Raw genomic sequence first — 26255 nt, 5'->3', positions numbered from 1 at the left:
TAAAAGCTGGTGGTGTCGGGGTTGATTTCTACTCTCCTCGACTTCATCACCACATCATATGTGGTGTAACCAAAGTAAAGTAACCAAAAGTAAGCATGAGCTTTTGAACTTCTTCAAAAATTATATGCCAATGACGCTCCTCTCATGTGGTGTGCTTTCTCTATCTTCCCCATGTCTGACTTTGATAAGTTTGACCACAATTTAGTATTATGTAGGGCTTTCGCTTTGATGATGACTCCATACAGCAACTCATTGCAATTATTAACATGTGATATGCTTCGTGTGCGACAGTCTCTGTACCACCATTATGGTGGTACAGAGACTGTCGCTTCCCCAACAGACCAACATGCAACAACAGCGCAGTGAGTGGCTACCATGTTTGTTTACATTTGTTAGCCTCGCGCATTTTTTTTAACTTAAAGGTAAATTACAGAGGCTAAACGGAATAAAGCGCGCTAAAAAGTGAATGGAAACATTGGAAATGATGTTGGTCACAAAAGAAGAATTCGAGACTGTTCGAGATTTGGAGAGATTTGGGAAAGAAGATTCAAAGAAAAAGAACGATTCTACAATTCTTCTTTACCTGAAAAAGCTAAGTTTACTTTACTTTTTTTATTCTGTAACATAGATACTTTTTCCCCAGCCATTTTTCCAGAATCATACAAGTATTCATCCACCAAAACAAGATTTCAAAGTCTGTTCTTTACCCCCTGTTTTCCATCTGAACTTTACAGCCAAGTGTGGAGAAAATTCTAGAAATATGAAATTTGAAATCCACTGACTAGGGAATAATAAAATCATTGTTGGAAAAATGTTGTATTGTTTTTAAGAGAGAGGCCAGCAATTGTTTTGCTTCAACTGAAAACCCCAGGCTTTTGTTGTTAAAAAATCAATATTGTGTTTGCATTATTGTTGTTTGATTGACACTAGAAGACATCAAGTTTAAAGGGAAGCACATGAAATTTAAAGTCCCTTTTCCACAAGACTCATCGAAGACCAAACATAATTATTCTAACTTTTCAATCTTTGAATTTCTTTCTAATCTCACATTTATTTAACCTAAAATGTAAGTAAAAAGTTGAATATCTATTACTATCTATAACCTAGTGGCATGAGTTTTGTACAATTAAGTGCTAGAAGCTGGACAAAAGTTTCAACCACTTTTTCTTTTTTGCTCATATTAAAGCTACTAGCGGTACATTTGAAAGTGGGGGACATTTCACTTTATATTTTAGTACTGCAGAACTTCTTTTTTCCGCACAAAATACTTCTGGTACTTCAGAATCCAAAAAAATGCTTCAGTGGTGTTTGTCACTAACCAGTTTTGAATAATTAAACGATAGTCGATAAAACTAGTGGCAAACGCATCATGGGCTATTGCGTGCTTTCTTTCTATAAAACGTTACGTATCATGAATATGAATAAGTAGGTTTTTAAAAAATTCAGGCTGAGTAACAAAAATAACATAAAAAATTGGTATCGGAACTGAGAAATTTTCTTTAAGAAACATATTTAAAAAAATTTTAATTTTGTTTTTAGCATGGGCAAAAGAGCAAGTGTACCAGCAGAGCCAACTTCTACACCTGGAGGAGTAATGGTTATTTACCCTCAAAATAAAAAAAGAAATCCTCAACACCAAAGTAAATTTTTTTTTTTTTAATTTTTTATTCCACCAATACCGTGAGTGGTCCCAAATCCGACAGCCCTGGCTAAATCCGATGGGGTCTTTCAAAGATACAAACTAAAATAAAAACAACAACTTTGCGCTTTGACGCAATGAAGATACCAAAGTGTCAACTAAACTGAGAGATTTGATACACATTGATTTTGAACCAAATTACAATAATTGTGCTTCTTATACAAAACATAATTTTTTATTACATAAATTGTTAATGTTTTAAACACGAGCAACAGACACAGCTTCAGCCCCCCCCTTACTTTTTGGGGGGGGGCTAAGAAATATTTTGGCCTTTAAAGAGCCTGGGGGCTAAAATTACCAAAATATTTGGGGGGACCTAGATTTTTTGGGGGGCCTATATGATCTGACTGAGACTCTGGGGGCTGTTCAGCTAATTTCAAAAGATCTCTTATCTTACTATTAAATCAAGTATAAAAAGCAAAAGATTTGTAAACATAAATATTAATATCAGTACTGTACTCGCATATATTTTTTATTGACTTCTCTACGGCCTACGGGGGGGGGGAGAACAATGTTTTTGTTTTTCCCCAAGTGTTAGGGGACCTAGCACAAGGCAATTTTTTGGGGGGAGCTAAATTGTTGGGGGGACCTTACTTTGTTGGGGGGAGCTAGAAACCTGGCTGAAGCTATGAACAGATTCAGAATAATGGAGGTATAATTATTTTTACAACTCACACTTTTTTATCACATTAATTGAAATCTTGACATTATAGCCATCTTGTAATAGTTTATCGTTCAACATGGAGAAGGAATATTTGTAAACATAGAATTTTTTTCATAACAGTTATTTGGGATGTCGGAATTACGCAGGGTTGTCGGATTTAGGACCACTCACGGTACCTATCCTGAAAAATGAATTAAATTCAGTTAACGATAAGTGTGCACTCTTTTTTTTTACCGCATGGAAACCTCTCCCAAGGGAATTAGTCTATACGTTTCCACATTAAAGCGAAAATGAGTGCACAGTTATTGTGAACAGACAGGTTCATTCAGTCATTAACAATAACAGAGTCTCACATTTTGTATCATTGCATTTGTATTGTATTAGGAATGTAATTCTATATATTTCTTTCAAATCCTTGAAAATTATTGTTACTTTTCATTTCAACAGGCAATCAAACAATAACAAAAGTTTGGACAATTCAAGAATAAGTGGAATCAGTATGTTAGATGACAGTAGGGCAAATGGCAGCGATGTATCCCAGAGGTACTTCCCTTTTTATTTTCAAATTTTCAAATTTATTTTTATTCTCCAAAAAAAGTGTTTTTAGACTTTTTTAAACCAGGCATTATAAATGAAAAAAAACTCAGCTCTCTACTGTACAATTTATTTTGAGATAGATTAATTTCAATATCGAGAAAAAAAGCTCTGATATGATGACTTTCAGTTGTAATCAAATACTGTCTTAAAAATCCCCTGATTTTTTGTTCAATGATAATCTACTAACCGGCATCAGTGTAGTCAAATGTGGCAATCACTTTTCCTATACTAAGGCATTCAAAATGCTAAAGTATAATCAGTAGTATGTCATTGTATGAAGAAGAAAGGACATTCTTTACATCTTTTTCAACAATATGAATTTTGGGCACTCTACTAACCGGCATCAGTGTAGTCAAATGTGGCAATCACTTTTCCTATACTAAGGCATTCAAAATGCTAAAGTATAATTAGTAGTATGTCCCATTTTTATAATTTGTTTAAATGTCTATTCCAAAAAATCAAACTGTTTGTTTTTTTTGTCATATGTGAATTAAAGCATATAAAGTATTTGAATACAACTATGAAAGCCATGTTTATCGAAGATACCTCTTAAGATGTGAAGAATAATTTTGAAATCTATTCTATATGAGATTTTGAAAATTTTGAGATGCAGGCGAGGTTGACAATTTGGGATTAAAAACATCAAAGTCACAGGTATTGTTAGATAAGGGGAGGCTCCCACGAATACCAGCAAATTTCAATTGGGACAGTCTGTTATTAAAGTACATTTCAAATTAGATGGCGGTAAATTTTCAATTGCGTTTTACTTTTGATAGATTTCAAAGGGGATTAACGAATGATAATTTTCCTGTTAATAAGAAGAGTCTTGTGATAAATGGAATGTTCACATTTGATGGGTTATCATAGTGTGCACCCCCCCTAAATTAAAGGGGGGCTTTGTTGATTTCGGTTCCAAATCTTTAGGTGGGACTTCGGATTTTTTGGATCTCAGGGGGGGTTAATAGGATGAGCTGGGACTAAAATTTGATTGGTGGGACTTGCCAACTTCGTTACAGAGGCCTAATTTTCAAGCACAAGTATACATACCATTTTAAAAATTTTCGCCTTCTTACTTAAACCAATTTGCTATTTAATGCTCTCTTCTTTATAAAATCATAATTTGAAGCATATCTTAATCTTTGAATCTTAGCGGAATCACTTTCATAGTTAAAAGGGGTACACACAATTGCCTTTGGGAACAGGGAAAAATTCGAGTTTTAGGTGGGACCAAAGATTCAAGTTATCAGGTGGGGGTTTTAGATAGTGCTGGGACCTCATTTTTTTGGTGGGACCTTGACACCCCTTGCACACAATGCTTATCCCTTGAGGGCAAATTTTGTCGAACGTTTTTAACGAATTTTTTCCCTCTTTCTATCTGAAATCATATTATACAAACTCAATTGGTGCTAAATTTTTAAAACAACAGTAAGAGTTTAGCTTGTTGGTAAAATGCTTCAAGTCAGCTAATTTAGTAAGGGGTCTCCAGTTTTTCCATTTTAGTAAGACCCCTTCCTACGCAAGACTTCCTTCCTTCTTGATCCCTCTAGAAACTGTGTGTTTCACTTAAAATTTTGCTTATACCGCTCTTTAACCCTATTTAGCGGTTTTTTTGCGGTACATAGTTCACATAAAAACTTGAAAAATGGTAGAAAAGTCATGAAAATTGGCAGGATTGTACATATCCATACAAAGTTTGCTTTGGCACCCAAAATTTGATGACGTCAGCAATTTTTTATAAGCAATTTATGAAAAATAGAAAAAAATATGACATTTTTTGAAAAGACTAGCTCTTAATGTGAAAGAGATTTTTCAATTCTGTTTTGATATTCTGAAAGCCAACTGTAGAATTCCCTTTTAACATTATCAAATCAGATTTTCAAAATTTTTAATTCCTTCTTAGAAATCTTAGAATGAAGAAGAGAGTTCAACCAACCCCTTGAATTTCAAATCGCCTCAACCCCTCTTTTTTCAGAAAATTAGTCCCAAAAGTCAACCCCCCCTTTTTAAAGAGGTGTTCTCACTATGACGGGGAAGACCTTGTTCAAGAGCCAGGGCTGGGCCAAATTAATGAGATTGAAAAAGAATCTGCAGATCATCCAGGGGAAGAAAACAATTATTGTTTTTTTAAAACGTAGCCTTCATAATGAAAAGTATCAAAATTAGCAATCTAAGTAAATATTGCCAATTAAGTACTCAAAAATTCTTTAAATTATAATGTACATAAAACAACAGTTAAAGTTTAGTTTAGTTTTTAGTTCTCCAATTTTGTCAGAGAAATTCATTGATTGTTTACAAATTTTTAAAAAGTTTGATAATCCTACTTATTGTGAAGAGTACCGTAATGAAAGTTCTTTCATTGTTTATTGTTTATAGAAAATCATTCAGAAGTGACGCAAAAGCGCTAGAGAGAAAGCAGGATATGAGAGTAAAACAAAGAATTAAGAAGGCCAAAGAGGAAAAAACCGTCCGCAGTCAATTGGTGACAGCAAAAAAGCAATTGAAAACATATGAGGTGAAGAAAAACCATACCATTGTCACCAAGAGGCCAGGGACAGTAAAAACAGTGACTGAAATGACAAGGCAGAGTAGAACTAGGATGAAGAAAACTTGTATGGACAACCTTTTGACTGAGCTGGAATCGAACATTCCTGAGTTTGACGATGGATCACTTAAAAATCTAGGCTATAAGACAATGGGTGGTGCGTTTGGCCAGGTATCGGCCTATGAAATTACATTTATGGGAGTCAAATGCGCCCGAAAAACTATTTCCGGATCAATGAAGGAGTTGAGAGCAGAGGCGTTAGCTTTGAATAGTCTATCTGGACACCCAGGTTTCCCTTACTTGTTCGGATTAACAAAATCCGGAGCTCTTTTGATGGAGTACATCTCCTCAAATGCAAACCGCCTCACCAGTTCAACCACGTTAAGATCGGTATTGAAGTCTGGGCAGTATAAAAAGAAGATTTGGTTCGACATATGTAGAAAGTTAGTTGATGCGTTATCCTTTATGCACGATAAAGGACTACTCCACAATGATCTCCACAGTGAGAAACATTTTGATTCGAAGTAACAAACAACCGTGTATAATTGATTTCGGAAAATGTACCCTTGTGAATTCACCATTTCATTATAATATCAAGGCTGGATCTAAAGAGCAGCTTAAATTCAACACGTACCACATTCACTTGGCCACCGAATTAAGGAACGTGCCAAATTCTCCCCAGACTGTCTACACAGACATATACTCACTTGGCTTCAATTTCGCCAGCATTGGGAAATTTCAGAACATTGAGGACATTACTAAACTGGCGAAACGAATGACAGTTGAAGAACCCTTAAATCGGTACGATCTGATGGATTGCAATGTCAGTTTGTTAAAGTACTAGATTTTATTAGATTTTTATAAGGATTTTACCTTTTTTTACGTCAAAACAAAAGTACTTTAATGTGATTAAAGTTTGTGGGCACCATCAGAAGATAATATTTTTACTTTTTACTTTCAAACATTACGTGTTGGTTCTTGAAATACCTTTGATGTCAATAAACATTAAAAGTAGCTTTTTGACAATCTTTTGAATTTTTTTTTCAAAAATATACTGTGGATAAGGCCTTTTCAGATTTCCATTTGGACTTTATTAATCTTGCATTAATCTCGCCTGATGACATCCAAATCTGCGAACACTACGAAATTTAATCCCCATTAAAGTACATTCTTCTTTATAAGCATACAGGAAAATCGATATGCTTGACAAAATTTAAAATTCTCAGCCTAAATTTATGCTTATCTGTTTAGACTTGGACCTGTTTATTTTCTTTAGATTTGAAAATTTCGAGTTTTAATATTTACATTGTTCGACCCAGAATAAAGAAATAGCCTAAAGTTTTTGTTATTAGTGAAATAATGATCATTTCGATTTTGAAATGAAAAATTTCCTGGAAGAAAAAATTCAAGCAAAATTTTTGCATTTCAGCTTGGGTAGTATGGTTAACATGTGCTTTTTACCTAAATTTCAGCCTCGGTATGCCAAGAGTATTGTGAGTATTGTATATAATTAAATGCTATATTTAGGTATTAGTGTTTTAATGTTAGCAATTGTATGTTACTTTTGTTTGCAAAAAATTATAAGAATGACCTTGAACCTGCCTAAACCCACTGTTTTGAATCGATTAAATCCTCTGAAATCTTTCCACATTAAAGTTTGTAGTACATAAGAAACTCCACTCAGAATTTTCTGATTTTGACATAATCCTACTAAGACTTTTACCTCAAAGTCAATTCCACCATACGTGAATCCTTATCTTCTGAAATTTTGATACCAAGTTAAATTTGAGAAGATCCGGTCGCTATATCCAATCATTTTGTATCTTCAGCACACATTTTTTATAAGCAACTTCAATTTTCGGATCAGGCCTGGGGTTGCTAAAGATTTTTCAAAATCCATGCACAAAGAAAGTTTGCTTAAAACTTTTCAAGCTTGAATATGGTGAAAAGCACATTTTCTAATTTTCAACAATTTTCAATATTTAATGAGACTTTTTCAAACATTTCTAGTACCAAAGTTATTTTTCATATCTGATTAAAAAAGTTGCTATTTTGGGTTGCTAAGGCAATTTTGAGGCCTCGAGCCCTTAGGAACTACTACTTTCCTTGAAGTTTAAAATATTTTCATCCCAATTTTTTTGTAATAACTTTTGATACATCAATTGAGATAGATACTTAAACTTTTTGCAAACAATTAAAAACAAAATCTAAACAAAAAGGTTGATTACCCATTAAAACTAAGCTTGTAAAAGAGGGTAATATAACATTTGAACGTCTCTTTAAGATTCGTAACGTCATTTATGTAATTAAATTGCTAATTACTCTTGATAAAACAAATTCACAAACAACTTAATATAGACATTTTTGTTAAGAGTGTCAAGGATCTTGAAACTATAAGTTTCATCTTTAAATCTCATAATTTATTCAAAGATTTGTATGGCTTTCTTTTAAATTTGCACTAGTACCAAAGTTTTTTACATATCTGATTAAAAAAGTGGCTATTTTGGATTTGAGGCCTCGAAAAAGTGTGTAAAGAGGACCCCTAGGGAAGGGGGGGGGAGTTTCGTCAAAAACTTTCTGGGGGTTCCGGGGGTGTTACGACCGATTACGACTTGACGCACTCGAGGCTCGATTCTTTCAATATATACATTGTTTACTTGCACTCCTCTTGAATGAGGTTTGCTGTGTTAGGCAAGTTAGAATACAAACTATCTCATCTTAATGTTATAATTTCAGAGATTTTGACCGGCTCAAGGATAATTTTAACAAGAGTATCATGAGCGTTCGTCAGAAAAACAAGGCTGAGGTGGCATCCCTAAAATCCGATATCACTGAGTTACAGAAGAACGTTTTGGAACTGCAACGTCTTTTCGAAATGTCCAACCAAAGACGAAGGAGACGCCGTCCAGAAGTTCCGGGAAACGTCTCGGTAAGGGGTTGGATTTGAGTTTGAAAGGAAATTTAGATATCTAGAGTTGTTATCGTTCCGGCTGTTTTTCTCTACTTCAGATTTTCCGCATATCATCTACGTAGAACACCTTTGAGTGTTGCTAAATTCGTATTTTCATTATGCTTTTACGTTCTTTTCCTTGATAAATTCCTTACCTTTGTCCCTTTGTATTGCTCTGTGCACAGGTAGAATTCGAAAGCTTATCGGGGTTATCCCTAGAATTATTTAGGCTCTGACGTATTATTCCTACAAATGCTTATAAAGTGTTAAATTTATCAATAGTATCATGTCCATGTCGCGTATGATGGCCTCGGGATTGATAACCAATGGTCAACTGGTAGTAAATTCAGTTCACAGCGAAACGTGGAAGTGACGACCAAAGTCATCAACAAAGTTAAGGATATGGAGCTCGGTGTTGAAGATGATGTAATTCTCGGTGAGTATAAAAAGTTTGAGTGTAAAAGTTGTCACCGGTTATCTCAATAAGGAACTAATTCTTGTTTCACTAAATCGATTTTTTTAAATAGATACTGCACTCTTAACAAAACCTCTGCTCGTGATACGGTTGGTTTTTTGTCTTGGCATCTGTTCTTGGTGAAAATTATAGAGTAGTTTTCTTTAATTATTTCTCAAATTTATGTTTTCAGAGGCAGTTAAAACTTATTTCCAAACTCAGAAACGAAATGATCGCGAACCTCCTTCAGCACCCATTACACGGAAGAGAACGACTAGAAGACACAATGTGAGTACAAGTAGTCTTAGTATGGCTTTCCAGTTTGATAAACACCAGAATGAACGGAGGTCTATTAATCCCAATCCAGATAAGATCATGCTATTCCAGTTATATCGTATGACTGACAATACAACTTACCTTAATTGTTTTCGAACACTCCTTTAGGCTTTCATGTACCCTTTTTAATGCCGCCTTAATATCTTGTATAATTCCAGGGACATTTTTAGGGGTGTTTCTTACGGAAAATGTATATAAAAAGGGCAAAAAGAAGTAAATTTGCAGATTTTCATTGATATGCATTAGATGATCCTGATATGTCTTCACTTTACTTTGATATTTTCTAATTTCTTTTAGCTTTTCAAAGCCCGAAGTAAAGTCGTTAACAGTGCGGGCTCTCTGGATGATAAACAGCTTTGGTCGAAAGCGAGTCCAGCATTAATGTCAGACCAGGAGACGGATGGTGAAGATGCTGGTGCTGGGAAGTACAGAAGATACGTTTCGCGGCGTCCGGAATGGAGAGCAGGAAGACTCAATGATCTTGTTGAACGAATTGACAAAGCAATGCAACGACAACGAAACTACGGCGAACTGTCAACCAGACAACCAGACCTCACTAAAATCTCCAACGAGGTCCTGAGCCCTGAGCACAGATACGCCGAAGAAGTAATAATAGAAAATGAAGTCAACGCTAACACTAATGGAGAGTTGGAAGGTGAAGCTTATGCGGAAGAACATGTAGCTGAATTTGAAGCGGAGGCTGATGGATCCAGAATGAGTGAATCAGATTTTGAAACGAGTGAATCTGATAGCGATGAATAGGATTTTTAAGGCCCATTACTGCATTCTGTTTTTATTGACGGTATAAACTGAATTATATGGCTTTATCCTTCGTTTTTATATTATGAACAATACATACCTTGATCTATCGTTTCATTTTCTAAATAAAGCTTTGACATTATTTTTTCTATATTCGATTCTAGAATCTTGAGATTCCAAATTAATAGGATGCTTGCATGTTAGCAAATTTTCATAATCTTTAAAAATACATTTGTTTCATAACTGATTTACACCATCAGTTAAATTTAGCTAACTACTGTATTTTATTGTAAATATTTAGTTTAGTATTACATATTTTGCAGATTTTTATTTCTTGTACTCCAATAGCATGATTGCTTTAAAAGATAAAAAAATCGTCAAAGATGTTAAAGGAAAACGTCAATATAATTGGTTCTTTATTTAATTTCTTCAATTTGTGTAACATTCACCAGTATAATCATACTGGCTTTACTGACCAGTTAATATGTATATAACTTGACCATTGTTCTAAATTTTGAGCTATTCCCTTTTTGCTTCCCGACTCAGATTTATCCTAGGACTTTCCTCGTATAAATCTAGTCACATCATTCCCTTCATGCCCAGTACAAAATTACGTCATTCAAAATAAATTCGGTATTACGTAATGTTAGCTCTTATTTTTACTATTCGTTTTATATCTCAACTGTATACGCTATCCAAATTCTAAATATTGTATGTATACAAAAACTGCACATGGCGTCTCTAATAAATATCCAATATATATCCTCCCTTATATGTCATAATATATCCAGGTATATGCCGCCGTTGACATATCATATGTATCGACTGTATACACAACATTTCTATATGTTGATATATACTTTCCCATACCTGTCCCAGATATCTGTATGCGCGAATGTGTATATTATGTATGCGTTTCATGGATAACCCCCGCATAACCCAATGTATGCGCAGTATATCCTTTGCAAATTTTGGCCGTATACAGGACCATTTCACGCAGTGCCTCTAAATGTTCCCTTAAGTTCAGTTTACAGATAACTGTGTTGGCTCAACATGGACCTCATGAAAACAAACAAAATGTTGACTAAAAAGTCCTAGCTTACTTGACCATCCATGTAAAATATCGATTCAACCAATCAATGAATGACAAACACAAAATCACAATTCTTACCTATCAATAGTTCTTTGCTTTTCTTCCATGGTTACAACAAGTTCATTTTCATCGACTGTCAAGGATTCAGCAGTGGCTTGCATCACTCTCAGGTCTTCTTGTAATTCTTTCATTTGTCGTTTCTTGTATCTAAAGAAATATAACGATGATAAAAAAAACGGGTCGAGTTTACGTTTCTTTTTCAGAAATCTCTCAAGTAAAATAGCAAGAAAAGAATTACCCTGAAGATTCCCATTTAAGCGTGCGATCTTTAAGTTTAAACGATAAGTAAGTTGTAGTAGGGTAATAAGAAGGATAAAAACTTAAGATGCAAAAAATTTGTTCTTTAAAATAAGAACACGATAAGAATATTTCAAGTATTAAAGAAGCCAAAAAAAATAAGAGCAGCACTTGATGAGTGAGGAGAAAACCTATATACTTCTATATACTACTTGGCTATTAGAATGGTTTTCTTTGATTTTGGAACGACATGAGATCGTACAGGGGGGTTTTCAAGTTTTCCCGAAGTAGCACAACTTAACTTTATAGGCTAACTATTTACAGATTTCCTGTGAAACCAGTCCAGTTTTAAAATCAACTACTCCACCGTGCTGATTTCTATTTTTTAGCTTAGACTTTCGAACGTTTCAATTCGAAACATTTAAATCCCACTGTCTACAACCCGAATAAAAAATAACATGGTGGATTAGTCAGCTTATACCGGTCACGCTTCTTATTTATGCTAGTCAAAGAGTTAGATATCAATCAGACAAACTGAAAAAACCTCTATCGCATAAATAATGCCTACACGTTTTTTTTAAGAAAGCATCCAAAATTTTTGAAGTCGTCGCAAGTTCTTTAATTTTTGAGCTTTAAGCCCTGTTAAGCCTAGAAATGTTCTTATGATGTTTTTATTTTCACCCTTTTTGTATTTTAGTGCAATTTCTTAAGGAATCGGATGTTCGCAAAGCCTTGTTCTTAATATTTTGGTCATCGAAGCCTTATAAGGTTTGTTTTTATATAAAAAAACCATGTTCACCTACTTTAATTTATCCATGGCAGCACGTAATTGTTCTTCAAGTTGCATTTTCTTTTCATATTCTTCAGAAGTTTCTTCTACGTTGTTGAAACTCTTACGATAAGTGGAATTACGATCATTCATCAACTGGACTGTGTTCTTCAAAGCTCTGTGTTAGAAAAATGAAAATATTCTGAAAGAGTCTGTTCAAAGCACTGGCCTTAATATACCATGGACAAAGCTTCTTAATCCCGGCTAGGCAAAATCTCTGATCGGAGTTTTTTTGAAAGCGGTGCCCAAATGGTAACACTACTCAATAGCGGTGTAAATACATCGATAGCGCTAAGATCTACTTTTCCTGTAACACTTTCGATGATGTAGCGCCGTTAAACGTTAATCTTTAGCATTGTAATGGCTTCTTTGCGAGCACCACTTTCAAAAAAAAAACTTCGATCAAAGATGGTGGATATAGCTTCGTCCAGGGATATATAAAGGCCGTTGGTTTAAAGCCATTGGAAGACAGGGTAAAGCGATAAAAGGGTGCGATCGCAGCGCGCGCAAGTGGAGACCGGCCTTTACGACTAGACAGACGAAAAGACTTATAGGAATTATACCTTATCTCTTTCTCAGCTTTCCTAATTTTGGCATCCAATTGGTCACCAGTCCTTTGTAGTTCTTCTTTCTCTTGAGCTGCCTTGATAACATAATAAGCTTGTGTTTTTTCCTCCTCTCCTTCAGGTGGGGCCATCGAGACCATGAGAATTTCATAGCGTTTTCGTAGCTTCTCAATCTTTGAGATACGTTCGTGAAGCTCAGCACTAAAAGAATTTGTTCATGATATTATTGATTTTTTTTTAACAACAGAGCATCTACTGTTCAATGGTGGCATATTCATAAACCATATAAGAAACCCCGGTCTGAAAGCCTTTTGTTTCTTTCTATTGTTTCGAATCTGAACTTGCGTTGAGAAATTAGTTTGTTTTGCTCAATTTTTGATCATGTGATGAACTTTTGAACCAATCCCAAGAGTAACGTTTGGTAACTTGATCAAAAAATGAGCGAATCGAATTTTATAATCGTTATTGACAAAGGAAAAAGTTTATACGGACTATGGTATATTAAAGCACATGCTAAGAGGGAAAACTATTGAGTTTAAAGCCCCAAAGCGTCTAGAAATAATGAATCTTCAACCTTTCTCAAGCAAGAAAAAGTAAAGCCTTAAGATTTAGTATGACGGATTGAATCTAGTGCTTTCTTAGTTTTCAAGTGGTATAATTGTCAAAATCTGGCGGTGGGTTTTACTTTCAATCTGGCGTTTGTGTGAAAACCACGCGGGTCACACGCGTTGTGGATGGAAAATAAGTGGCATGACATTAAGCTTTAAAAACGTCGAAAAAGCAAAATGAAAGCTTTGAATAAAAGAAAAAAGTTGACTCTCTCTCTCTAACTCGATCTTCAAGGGACAAAAAAATATTATAGATTCGAGTTAGAGAAAGATTCGAATTACAGAGAGAATTTTACACTATCTTCTAGCTGAGGGGACCAATGTTTTAGCTCGAATTACGGAGAGATTTGAATAATAGAAGTTCGAATTAAAGAGAGTCGACTGCAGTTTAATATGGGAAAGGCGTAGTCTTAGAATGGTCTTTTCCAAAAATAGTCCGTTCCCTTCCTGTTGAGGGAGGATATCCAGGGGGTTAACGATTTTTGTTCAAAAGTGTAAATCCAGGGGGTTAAATATCTACAAGGGAGCGGATGTCCAGGGGGGTAAAGTGTCTTTTCAAGTAAAAAATTCGATATCCAGGGGTAAGCATCTTTATAAAAGAGGATATCCAGGGGGTAGAGCATGTCTTTAAGAGTGGATATCCAGGGGTCTTTACTAATAAAGTAGGAAATCTAGGGGGTTCGATATTTCGAAAAATCAATATCCTCAACAGTGGGGGTAAAAAAATTTTCTGGGAAAGCCCAATATCCAACCAACCAACAATATTTACCTAATTTTTTGTCGCTCGTCTTCCGATGTCTTCACTTGTGCTTTCAACATGTCAGTGTGAATGTAGATTTCCTGACGCCTTTCCTTCATTGCTGTTTCAAGTAACAAGCGGCGGTCTTCAAGCGAAAGAACTTCGGTCGCACGGTTAAAAAGCTGGTCGCGTAATCGTTTAATTTCGAGCTTGAGTAGATTTTCGTCGACCATTAGATCTTCCTTTTTGTTTTTGATGTTACGTAACTCACGCTCCGATGAATCGTTATGAAGAGTCAATTCGCCTTAAAGAAGGAGGGTAAAGTTATCTCTGAAAATGGTTTGTAATTTAAGCTTAATCAACAGAAAGTCGTTCACCGTAAAATCCCCGGTGCTTTCAGACATAAAAGAGCTATGGTGATTCAACAGCACGACAACCCAATTATTCACGGGAACAAAATTCAAATGTTGTCTGAAAATGTGATAGCGATGTCACCTTTAGGTAATGCATTTGCCACGTTGTAGTATCAGACCCGAACCATGGTGTCCTCCAGGTTTTCAGGTTCCCCCATCTGGGACCTAAAACCCCTATTTGGTCTTCTTCCTCCACCTACCCTTTTTCCGGGGTTCCCCCTATTGGAAGAATATTTTTGTGACCAAACGATTCGCTATATTTTGCATTATGACTTAACAAAAATAACAATTTCCTGCAATGAACGCACAAATGCAGGAAATATAAACACACTTAATCATCTATTTGAAATATTATACCTAATTTTTGCACTTTCTATCCCCACTTCCCATAAGATTTTCTATGCCCCCATTTGCGTTAGTCCCCCACCAAGTCCCCCCATATTCACTCCCCCCTCCAGGGCAAAAGTTGATTTTTCCCCATCTTCCTGGGGGGGGGGGGTTTGATCCCATGCAAACCCTGTCCAGATGAAATGGCACGAGCAAGTCTTAATGCAAAATCAAGAACTTGCCAAGTGAAATTGTACTTAGACCAACCTTGGTTCCTGTGCCTTGATTTTTAGTACTACTGTAAACGTACAAGAGGGGTTTTTGCTATTGTACAGTAAACAGAATTAAGTCAAAACTGTATCTACGGCGCTTCTAAATTATGATATTTCATGATGTAATTTCTAGTATATCACATGAGAAATTTCTTTTTTGATGTAATTTCTAGTATATCACATGAAAAATTAATTGAGATTTAATCGTCCCTAAAGACATACCGATTTTATTGGTCAGATTCTTTGTTTCATCTTCTCCTTTGCTTAAATCGCGGTTTGCTCTTCTTAAGTCATCACCCAACTTCTTCAGCTGTGCTGTCAACATGGTCTGTTTGTTTTGGTGACCTTCTAAGATGCCGGTCAATTGCTTAAAGAAAGACAAACGAATAGTATATATGGACTAATAACTGATTATCAAATACTTTTTCATGCTAGACAGGAGACCCATCCTGTATTTTTATAATCTGATATATACAGGACGGGTACGAGTTGTGAAGCAGATTTCTGCCTTAAAAAATTTACAGTGGGAAATTCGAATTTAGCGCTGTCCTCACTTACTAAAATAAAAACCAAATTTCGGAAGTTGCGCTTTTTTTAAGATAGTGTGACCAGTGAAACAATAACAGGATTTGATTGGATGTGTTTTCAACCGTTATTAGGATATAGGAAATTCAAACTCACAGACCAAGGCATGCTATATATTTTGCCATCAGTATATATGTATGCATGCATTTCTTTAATAATAATAGACTTGCTAGACTACCCAAAAACGTGTTTGATCGCTAACTGTATCCTTAAAATGTAAAAATAAACCATCTAGTTACAATTTTAGAGCTAATATTAACAGAAAAGAAAAGACAAAAAAAGATACTTTGATTTTCTCATTCAATTGGTTCTTCTCTTCGTTCGTACGATCGCCCTGTAAACGTATCAGCTTGCGTTCTGCTTGTTGAAGTTGAAAATCCTGAAAAAACAAGACAATGAGGTGACCTTCTAAAATGCCGGTCAATTGCTTAAAGAAAGAGAAACGAATAGTATATATAGACTTTAATACTTTCGGATATTTCGGATAACAGGAATAATCAGTCACAGAATGCAAATCCAATGAGTACTTTCTGTGATCACTCGATAGATAGAGATAGATGTTTCGGAATAGATCCCACCCACTGAGGAGTGGTCAACAAACATTCAGTCATTAGCGAGTTTATGGGTGAACTTTGTTCTAGATGTGAAGATTGTGAGCTAAGCTCGGTTAGGTTGTTGTTAAATAAAGTTGGTTATAAATTCAAGGGAACAGATAACTTGTTTCAAGTTTCAAGCGACCGTAGTGCAATGGTAGAGCATCCGGCTACGATACGCAAGGTTGTGGGTTCAACCCCCAGCCGGGTCATACCAAAGATTCTTAAAATGGTACTTGATGCCTCTCTGCTTGATGCTCACCAACTAAGAGAAGGATCATGGGTAAGTGGAGCAATTCAGGGAGAAAAAGTGGCGCCCTCCTCTACCTTCGGGTTGCCTCCAACTGTGGTCGCAGACTTACTATACAGGTTATGGAAACTTAAAAACTTTAGTGACAATTTACCTGATTATAGACGATTTCTTGTTGTTTGAGAGATTCTTGATCCAACTTGTAGAGTTTACTACTCAAATTACGACTGGCAGCTTTGGCACCATGGATTTCAGCATTTGTGTTGGTTTCCATCTGTCGTACTTGGTAAAGATCTTGTGTTTTCTTGAACTGTTTGAAAATTCATAAGCAATGATAGCGAATTAGCAACGAGTTAGCCCGGGGTTCACATAAAGCTTTTTTATAGACTGGGTGTCGCGATTAAGTGGCTCAAAGGCATCTGGTAGTTCTCCAATTTTGAGCTTTACTTATTGTTTTTTGAAGGTAAAAATAGGTTAAGCAATATTTTCATTTGAAAATAAAGGATTGCATTGCAAACCTGTTATTTTTGTTGGTTTCCCATTTTTTGTTATGTATTTAACTTAAAAATAAATTTTTTGTTATTTTGAATTTTTGTGATTGCCTTTCAAAATGGCGTTCTCACCAAGCGTTCCTAGTCTACTTCATAAAAAAAATTATTAATAAGCAAAGTTCAGCCAGAAGTTGTCTCTAGTATACGAGACATTTTGTCTTGTCAGGGGCATTGATAAAGTTGAATCTCGTTACAAATTAATACAGGGATATTCATGGAAGTCACATCTGTGAGTGATGTCAATGCAATGACTCCAGACATTCAAACCTAGTAAACTCGGAACCAATCCCTCTTCAAGATGGAACTTTTGGTATAGAATGCACCCCCCCCCCCTTTAAAATTAGGGGGAGAGCTAAACCATTTTTGCTTAATTTGGGGCATTTTTTAATAATGGGGGCTAGCTTGCTAGGGGAGCCGAGTGTTGAGTAATAGAACTGGGGGAAGAGCTGATAGGTTATAAAAAATATTTTAAATTATGTTAAAAATCTATGCGGTGGGGAAGGTTTTGACCCCTCTAAACAAAAAGATTTGCCAGCGGCGCAATAAATTTCTTGAGAATTTTCATCCAAAGTTCTTCCCTATTTTGTTTTGTGAAGGTGGGGCCTACGTAAAATTTAGCTGAGGCTATTTTCCTATGTTTGATGTAAGGTCTGTATTAATTTCTGGTGACACTCAGTCATAATAATACCTGCATCTCTCTTAGTTTTGCCAATTCTTTTTCCACATCTACAATACGTTGTTGTTCTTTCTTTAAAGCTGCTTCCAAACGATCTGATCTTTCTTCAGCTGTCATTTTGGAATCTTCAGCCAATGTCAATTGTTCAATCAATTCTTCTTTGACGTCCACAGCACGTGACAATCTAACAAAGTTGATTTGTGAAAATATTTTATTGGTTGGTATTATTGCTAAAGGCCGGTCTCCACTTTCGCGCGAATTTGGCGACAGTTTTTTCTCAACTGCTTTTGCCTGAAGAAAAGATTACGTCATAAAAAAGTTTCACGTGAACAAAAGTTCAATTTTTTTCAACCGTTACGTCAATTTCGACCAATGGAATTGCTACATTTTTCAACCGACCAATGACCTTACAAAAACGTTAAAAAGTTTTCGCTCATTTTGCACGAAAGTGCAGACCGGCCTTAATACACCATTTTCGAGATATATACCTAAATAATTTTTCAGTTTTGATACAAAAGCACAAAAAATTATAAACACTAGTTACAGTAGTCTACTGTATCAGACCGCTCCGAGCTTTAGGCTCTCCTCGAAGAGAAGAAGGTTTAACGCACGGAGCGAGGGAGATATGACGTAGCCTATAGTTACAGTGGGAGTCTCTTTAACTCGAACCTCTATAACTCGCATGTCTCCTTAACTCGAACAAGTTTTCTCGTCCCTTCAGTTTAACAATGCCTTATGAACCTTCCTGCATAACTCGAAATTTCCCTCACTCGAACAAATCTATGCCCACCCCCGTGCGTGTTCGAGTTATGGACATTTCCACTGTATATCCAATCCCATTTAATTATCTTAACAAATAGCGAATTTGCGAAAACGCCCCGAAGTTTTAAGGTATCTTTCAAGCCCTCTAAACTCGATTTGTTAAATTACGTTTCAAAGAATCAAGATTCATTTCAATCGAATAATGACTACAACCGAATCTCAATCGAACAAATACCGAAGTTGATCAGGCAATTCCATTAAATTTCCCTTAAAGTGAGGGTGGACGAACAAAAGTCAGTGTTTTAACCCCTGGAAATTTTAGAATAACTTTTTACCCCCATTGGAAAAATGAAAGAATACTCCTTTAGAGCCCCTGGAAACTCTTCTCGCAGGTTACCCCCTGGAAATGTTTATTCACTCCCTGTATGGATATAAAATGGAATTGTTCATTATTGGACGCGATCTAATGTCAAAATTCACATACTTGTCTTGTCTTATAGCGACCTCGTTTTTCAATTCGTTAGCTTTCCTACGAGTGCTTTCCAGATCTTTGGCCGTACGATCCACTTTATATTTCAACGTCTCCAGCTATACAAAAAAAATGAAAATAATTTTGATCATTGCACAATACACGGGTTGAAAATTTTTTATTAATGTTAGTAATTTCCAACTACTCAGAACTAAGGTCATATAACAAGCGCATAAAAAAGTCGAGTAAAAGCGTGATCTAACTTCAGACTTTAATTTAGCAACCTTTTAAGTAGATTGATTTACGTTAATTATATTTAATTTTAGAAGATGAACTTTTTTCTACTTGATGATATTCCATTCCTGATTATCTTTTCAACAATCAAAAAACCACTGTGCTATCAATATTCTATCAAAAGTTACAGCCTTTTTTGTCTCCTCTGCAGATTGTATTGAGACAAAATTTAATAAACATACTTGCTTACATTACATTTCCTTTTTTTCGTAAGAATAATTTTAAAACAACATTGAGGCTCGAAAAATGCCAAAGAAAAGAACCACCTTATTTATTAGATGACTTTTGATTTCCTTAGCAAAAAAAATCACTAACCTCATCTTGAAATTGTTGTCTTGAGTTTTCAATATTTTGATACTCCAATCTCAATTTAGCAGCATTTCGTTCAGCCATTGAAATCTTCTTCTCTTTCTCTTTATTGTTATTCAATTCATCATCTAAGAATTGTTGGCGATCTTTCATATCTTCTTGTTTTGTTTTGACGTTAACTCTCAACTCCATTAAACGTAGTGATGCGTCATCGATTTCGTTGTCCCGCCTTTGCATTTGTTTGATAGTAGGTTACCATNCTACAAAAAAATATACAAAAAAGTCTGATAAGAGTATATGGTAACTTTAAACGATTTGGGAGATTGATGATGCAATATAATTTCCATTTGCAGGTGAGTTGAGCAGAACCACGAGTGTCCAGCACAAGTCTTAGGGAGGTATATATGTTTTTTTACAAAAATCCAAAAGCTGGCTTGGAGATGCTTAGATCAAGAGATTGACAAGGTTGAAAAATACTTTGAAGAATTCATATCCTAAAGCAAAGTTTTAGGGAAAAATCTAAAAATGAAAGGTCAAGGTAGACTGAGCATATGCTTAAATTTTTCTTATATCAGAGCCTAGATATGTTTATAAGCACAATGCTTATAAAGAAAAAACATTTAATGCCAATTAATTTCTAATCTCATTAACAATCTTAAAATGTTATTCATACATTCCGGGTAATCTTATAGCGAGTTTATGTATTCAAAATAAATCGAAGGAGACGGTATAAAGCAAAGTTGACAAAACTCTAAAATCAACGTCCACTTTGCTCAACGACGGTAAAAAGACTATAATACCGTCGTCTGTTTAGGTGAAAAAAGGCGATATAGAGCCGTAAATCAACTATCGACTTTGTTTTGCGTTGACTTCATTTACCGTCGCTCACGATATCCACCGATACATAAAACCTTTAATATTGTTCACCAATATATATTAAGTATTCAAAAGTAGTAAATAACCCTCGAACGCGTTATTAGAGGACTTTAACCAACAAAGTTTCTGTCTAAATAAGGGTTATGAGTGGCCTGGAATAGTAGATAAACTAAATAAACTAAATAAACATAAATAAACTTAAGAAAACCCTCCAATAACTTACGTAAGATAGTAAATCTTCTCTCTAGCGTATTAGTCCCAGTAAATGTTTGGGAAGCAAAACATCGAACAAAACGGGCCTCTTTCGGCAAATTTGAAAATGATGCTGTGATGTTTGATGGCATACCAGGTTCTAAAATAGATGAAGAAAATATGAATTTCAATGACATACAACTTCGAGGAGCGATGACCGAGTGGTTAAAGCGTCTTCACTACAAGCAAGAGGTTCGCGGTTCGAAACCCCGTTCCTTCCAATGTTCCGTTTAGTTCATTCATAGGGAGCCGTCTGGCCGTGCTGCTCGTGAAAACAGTTGAAAGCCTAACAAAAAGTCTGGACTATTGGGTTATCCACGCAAAATAGCGACTCTATAGTAGATAAACTACACCAGGGATTTGATTGTTGATAAAAAAAAATTTTCAACATTTTTTCAATAATTTTATTTTTTAGAAAATCGGAAATTTGTACATAGTTGGTGGAAAAAGGGAAATTCACGTATTAACCCTATAAACAGGGCAGATTAACGTATTCACGTATTCACATAATAGCGCTCCGCAACACATACGTCATATAATTATTACTTTTCACTTTTTTTGACATTTGTACGAGTTGTAATCACACAATTCAACGCGGCTCAATTAAAGATACGTGCAAGCTGTTATATATCTTTTGTCAAACGATGCAATACACCTTTCCCAAGTTTATCGATTTTTTTCGACCTCTCCAGTTTGAAACGAGAACTTGATACTTTTGAAGCTTTTGGTGATACAAAGTCATTCTGAAAATTTGAGATCAAAAGTTTTTTTCGTTCCTTTTTTATGGCTGTTTTAATTCCTTTGTTTTTACAGTCAAACCTCTCTTAAAAGATATTTTATCCTACCGGGCCTCGTTTCTATGTCGTTTCCATGGGATACTTTTGTTTAAGAAAAAACTTTAAAACTGAAATATCTCAAGAACCGAAAGAGCTTTTAACATAATTCTTTTTTTGTTGATTTTGTATTTCCTAGTAGAATCTTTCTAAATCAAATGCAAGTAGAGCAGGGTTTTGGAATGGTGTTTTTCATAAAGTCAAAATAAACTCGGGAAAGGTGTATTAACGTGCAAAAGAGATTAGCGCAAAGGTTGATGGGATTGGAATTCGTACAAACGCATTGAGAGTAATGATTATGTCAAAAATAAAATCTATTTTTAGATTCAGCGCGGTGCGCTATTAGAAAATGGATTTTCACGTTCATGCAAGTTTTTTTTCAATTCACACATTCACGCACTTTTTTCTTCTATTTTCACGCATTCACGCAAACCGCTGGGGGACCCCTTGGTTGATAACCATTCCTGATTATAACTAAAGACGAGGAAAATATTATATGTACTAGTAATAACCCGAACGTAGTGAGGGCTATTTTGAAATGTTTTCAATGAAACGAGGGGTTATTAATACAAAATCACCCTCCAAACCATGTTATTCCGCGTTAATTATATGGTCAAAAAAAGAATTGAAGAACAATCAATCGTTTTTTTTGTTGTTTTTTTTGAAACTTATAAAAACATTCGAAACTATAAACAACATTTGATTGACACTCTTATCTAGATTTGCTTAAAAATTTTGTGCGATACTTTGTTAATCAAAATGCTCTGAAGATATCGTACGCTACTTTTCAACCAATAGAAATTCTTGTTTACATCAGGGCGATTACAAAAAAGCGGGGTTATTACGGATTTATCCGCCCGCTTGTCCCTTACAAATCTAAGCTAAATGTAATCAAGCATATAATTATATACCTTATCGGGGAAAAAAATGTCGGAGTTTTATTTAGTCGGGTTTTTTTTCGTCGGGGAAAAATTTCGTCACCTAGAGGCATTTTCGTCACTTCCCCCGACCAAAACTTCAAATTCGTCACTTTTCCCCGACGAAATTTACAATTTAGTGACTTTCACCCAGCTAAATTGTCCAAATGAAATGGTTTTCTTCACTTCACTAGCTCGAAAAAAGATCTTGTAATTCGACGTTTAAAGCACTAATTTCGGTTAATAAAGGTGTAAAAAATTTGATTAGAATTTGATTTTTGTTGGGGTTTAAAGAATCGGGTAAAAGTTTTGGTCGGGGATAAAAAAATCGGGTAAAAGTTTTGGTCGGGTGATAAAATATCGGGGAAAAAATTCGTCGGGGGAAAATTTCATCACCCCCTCAAAATTTTTTTTCCCCGATAAGGTATAGAATTTCTTTGTCTCGTTCTTTTAAAGAATACTCAAAAGTAGTTTTAGCGTAAACTTAGTGCAAATTCCAGCTCCCCGTGCTTGTTCGAATTAAGGGGACTCAACTACTATAAAAAAGTGAGTAAATCATTACCATCTTCCTCGAGATTTCGACCACTATTTTTTTTAGGGAAAGTATTTAAAATTTCTCTATCAAAAGCCAACAATGAACATTTCAAGTTAGGAGTTGGATTGCCAGAGACTTTGCATGTTATATCAAGTGAGTTGCCAGCCACAGTTTCTTTGGATTGTATGTTTTGCAAACAGTTTGTAAATTTTGGACGTTCTGAAAATATAAAATAATAAAGGTGAGTTATTACGAATCAAAAAATCGATGACCAAAAATCCAAAACATGAGGTATAGCATAGTATAAGGGTATAGTAAAGGCTTGTGGACACGCACCTTTTTTTTGCGTTGGTGCAATGCAACATGCTTCATCCCACCAACACAAGAAAAAAGGTGCGTGTCTCATGGTTTCTTTTTTTATTTCATGGGACAAAAAGTGAGGGAAATACCCAAAAGACACGCTGATTTTGTCCCTGGGATAAAAGTGAGAGAAGCACAAATGTTATTAAATGAAAAATGGGATGGAGACACGAGAAAGCGTTTCAGGTTGGTGGGATGGAAGCATGTTGCATTGTTGAAAAAAACTTCTGGTTCCCCAGCCTTAAAGCATTCAATTTATCGTTGGAGTATCTTTAAAAAATTTTAAGCCCACATTTTGATTTTTCAATTTTGTTTGAAGTTGACAAAAATCAATTGTCATGGTTCAACAGACAAATTAATTGAATATTGGTCGAAAGTAAAAAATTCGCCTTCCTATAATTACAGTACAATAGCTTTTGAGTAGTTCAACTTTTGAACTTTCAAAGCACTTTTTTGAAAGTAATTTCTTGCTTTATGTCATGGCTTTTACCCATTGAGTCAAAATTGCTAAACATGACAGTCAAAATTAAAATGTATCTTTCCTTTTCAGTTGGCAAGTCTCACTATCAATACTAGACTATGCTATAGTCTAAGACGAATCACTATCTAAGAAAAAAGGCCACCCAAAAGCGAAGAAAATTCGCAAACGAGTTTTTTGCGGAAAAGAGTTTAAAGTCGGTAGAGTTGCCAGTCTTCAAAACTCGCCCACCGATTTTTTTTCCACATACCGCCGTATTTTCCCGCCTTTACTATCACTGTAACGGACAATAACATCGTATTTATCAATACACGCTTTTTTATCAGAATAGATTTGATAAGAACATATGGCTTCGCTAAGCAAAATATTAAGTACAAATTAAGAACATTTCAAGTCTTAAACTCTAAAGTACCAAATTTTTATGAAATTGAACAAAAATTCTCACAAAATGGTGAAAATAATAACATTTTGAGAACTTAAAAAGCTAAGAATACCCGAAGGCTTCAATAATTTTTCTTAAGAAAAAAATGTGTACTTTTACTAACACTGTTACTGTATATCCTATTGAGGAAAGACCATATCGCCGTGTCAATTCAAAACAGCCTTAAGTCCATTTTTCCCATTTTTAGATAATTGACTTTAAAGGTTGAGATGTGTTGGACTTAAGGCTACACATTCCATGTCAATGCTTCATAGAAAATAAAATTTGGCCTAAAATTTAGGACTTAAGGCTGTTTATCGTTGATATATTTTTTTTGAATTGCAAAATACACCTCTTTCCCATTAGAATTCTGTGGATTTGAGGCCGTTTTTGGAAAGCGTGCATGCTGAAAAAGGGGGTTATGGTCAATTTTCGAAAAAATGGACTTAAGTCTGTCTTGAATTGACACGGCGATGTATTTAAAAATATATACCTAAGACAATAAGATTGACACGAACACTTGCTTCACTATCAGCCAAACCATCAGCTTTAGTAAAAGATGCATCGCAACGATACTGAGTTGGAAAGGTCTTTGCAATATTACTCAATCTTAATCCAATAACAGTTGGTTGTGTAGATTCTGTATAGAGAGCTGCATTATTCCCTAAAACATCGCCAGTAACTCCACTTCTTCTTTGTGCAGGTTGGTTACCCATTTTATTCACCATGGGAATGATTTTGGATTGATTTGTATTCCATATTCCACATGTAATATAAACACTTGAACGGTCTTCAGCTCCATAGCTATATCTGAACTTGATAATTGCGGAGCCTGAGTTGTTAGCATAAACGGATGAATCACTAACTGAATTGTCCCATTGAAAACATTCTGAAAGTTAAAAAAAAAAATTATTTTGTACACAGACAAACGGGGGCTAAATCGAAGGTATAGTGAAAAGATCGTTCTAGGCCTTAAAGATAAAAATTTTTGAAAAAATGAAAAAAGGCACACAAGGAGCAAGCTTAATTAAATTTCATCCGAATCTGACGATTTCCAAAGTTTCTGCCTTTTAAAGGTTTTGAAACATAAAGACAGACATTCTCAGAGTCAGGCTCAATTAAAGTTAAGAATACCTCCAAGTATTTATGATAGTGAAGACTAAAAAAACTATTATTCCATAGCACTTAGAAAATATATAATGCAGTCGAGTCTCCATAACTCGAAGTCGCCAGGGGAACACAAATTTGTTCGAGTTAGGAAAATTCTAGTTACGGAGTATAAACCTTACTTTATAATATACGGTATAAATACCGTTGTTTTGTATAAGATTCCCATTTCCGTACTAAGATTCCTTTTCCACTTTTCTAGCGGAAAAAGACCAGAACTTTGGGTGGTTGAAAATTAAGCTTCGGAAAGTTAGGCAATTTCGTGAGTACTACAACACCTTCCGTACTTTTAGAAGCAAACCCTTTCTGATCTCGTGCTAGTTATCCCGGAAAAGTGACGAAAATCTTAATGAGGAAATGGGAATCTTATACGAAACGACGGTAAGGGACGAGGGAACTTATTCGAGTTAAGGAGACACTCGAGTTATAAAGGTTCGAGACTCTACTGTACAAAAAAATTGTAATTACCTGTTAATTTTATCCATAGCAAACACGATAACACTATAATGTGGTACTTCATTTTTACTCTGATTCAGTAACAACAGTTAGTCGATATTTATACTAAGATTTGATATGATATATTCGAGATGATCTTGGCAATTGACAATTTAACCACATAGACCCTTTTTAATTTCTTTTTGGTGACGTACACGCTTTTCTTTTATAAGAATAGTGTACTTTGAATGAGGGTCAAGTATTCTTAAGAAAGTGCCAAAATTGAGGGTGAAATATTCTTAACGTATTCTCTTTTTTAAGACTTTTTTTACAAACATAAAAAATGA

General features: G+C 35.1%; 3 protein-coding genes across 3 annotated transcripts; 1 reads left to right on the top strand and 2 right to left on the bottom strand.

The window, feature by feature from the left end:
* Positions 1–436: 436 nt before the first annotated feature.
* On the top strand, positions 437–10004 carry LOC136797925 (uncharacterized). Its single transcript, XM_067054509.1, has 6 exons — positions 437–1640; positions 2811–2906; positions 8239–8431; positions 8735–8888; positions 9100–9194; positions 9540–10004. Exons 2-6 carry the CDS (start codon positions 2863–2865, stop codon positions 10002–10004), a joined length of 951 nt encoding a protein of 316 aa, XP_066910610.1. The 5' UTR covers positions 437–1640; positions 2811–2862.
* Positions 10005–11168: 1164 nt separating this feature from the next.
* On the bottom strand, positions 11169–19887 carry LOC136797891 (coiled-coil domain-containing protein 39-like). The gene is made up of 10 exons (XM_067054468.1): positions 19641–19887; positions 19047–19150; positions 17813–17984; positions 16728–16883; positions 16017–16109; positions 15368–15512; positions 14164–14437; positions 12784–12987; positions 12195–12338; positions 11169–11301 (listed from the first exon to the last, which is right to left on the bottom strand). Exons 1-10 carry the CDS (start codon positions 19869–19871, stop codon positions 11169–11171), a joined length of 1656 nt encoding a protein of 551 aa, XP_066910569.1. The 5' UTR covers positions 19872–19887.
* Positions 19888–20605: 718 nt separating this feature from the next.
* LOC136797895 (uncharacterized) lies at positions 20606–26046 on the bottom strand. The gene is made up of 4 exons (XM_067054473.1): positions 25942–26046; positions 24800–25195; positions 23075–23266; positions 20606–20862 (listed from the first exon to the last, which is right to left on the bottom strand). The coding sequence occupies exons 1-4, from the start codon at positions 25991–25993 to the stop codon at positions 20621–20623; spliced, it is 882 nt and encodes a 293-aa protein (XP_066910574.1). The 5' UTR covers positions 25994–26046; the 3' UTR covers positions 20606–20620.
* Positions 26047–26255: the final 209 nt, after the last annotated feature.

The sequence above is a fragment of the Clytia hemisphaerica genome, unplaced genomic scaffold, assembly GCF_902728285.1.
Source record: "Clytia hemisphaerica strain Z4C2 unplaced genomic scaffold, Clytia hemisphaerica genome assembly, whole genome shotgun sequence".
NCBI classification, from domain to species: domain Eukaryota; kingdom Metazoa; phylum Cnidaria; class Hydrozoa; order Leptothecata; family Clytiidae; genus Clytia; species Clytia hemisphaerica.
This window is presented reverse-complemented; position numbering and strand designations above follow the sequence as displayed.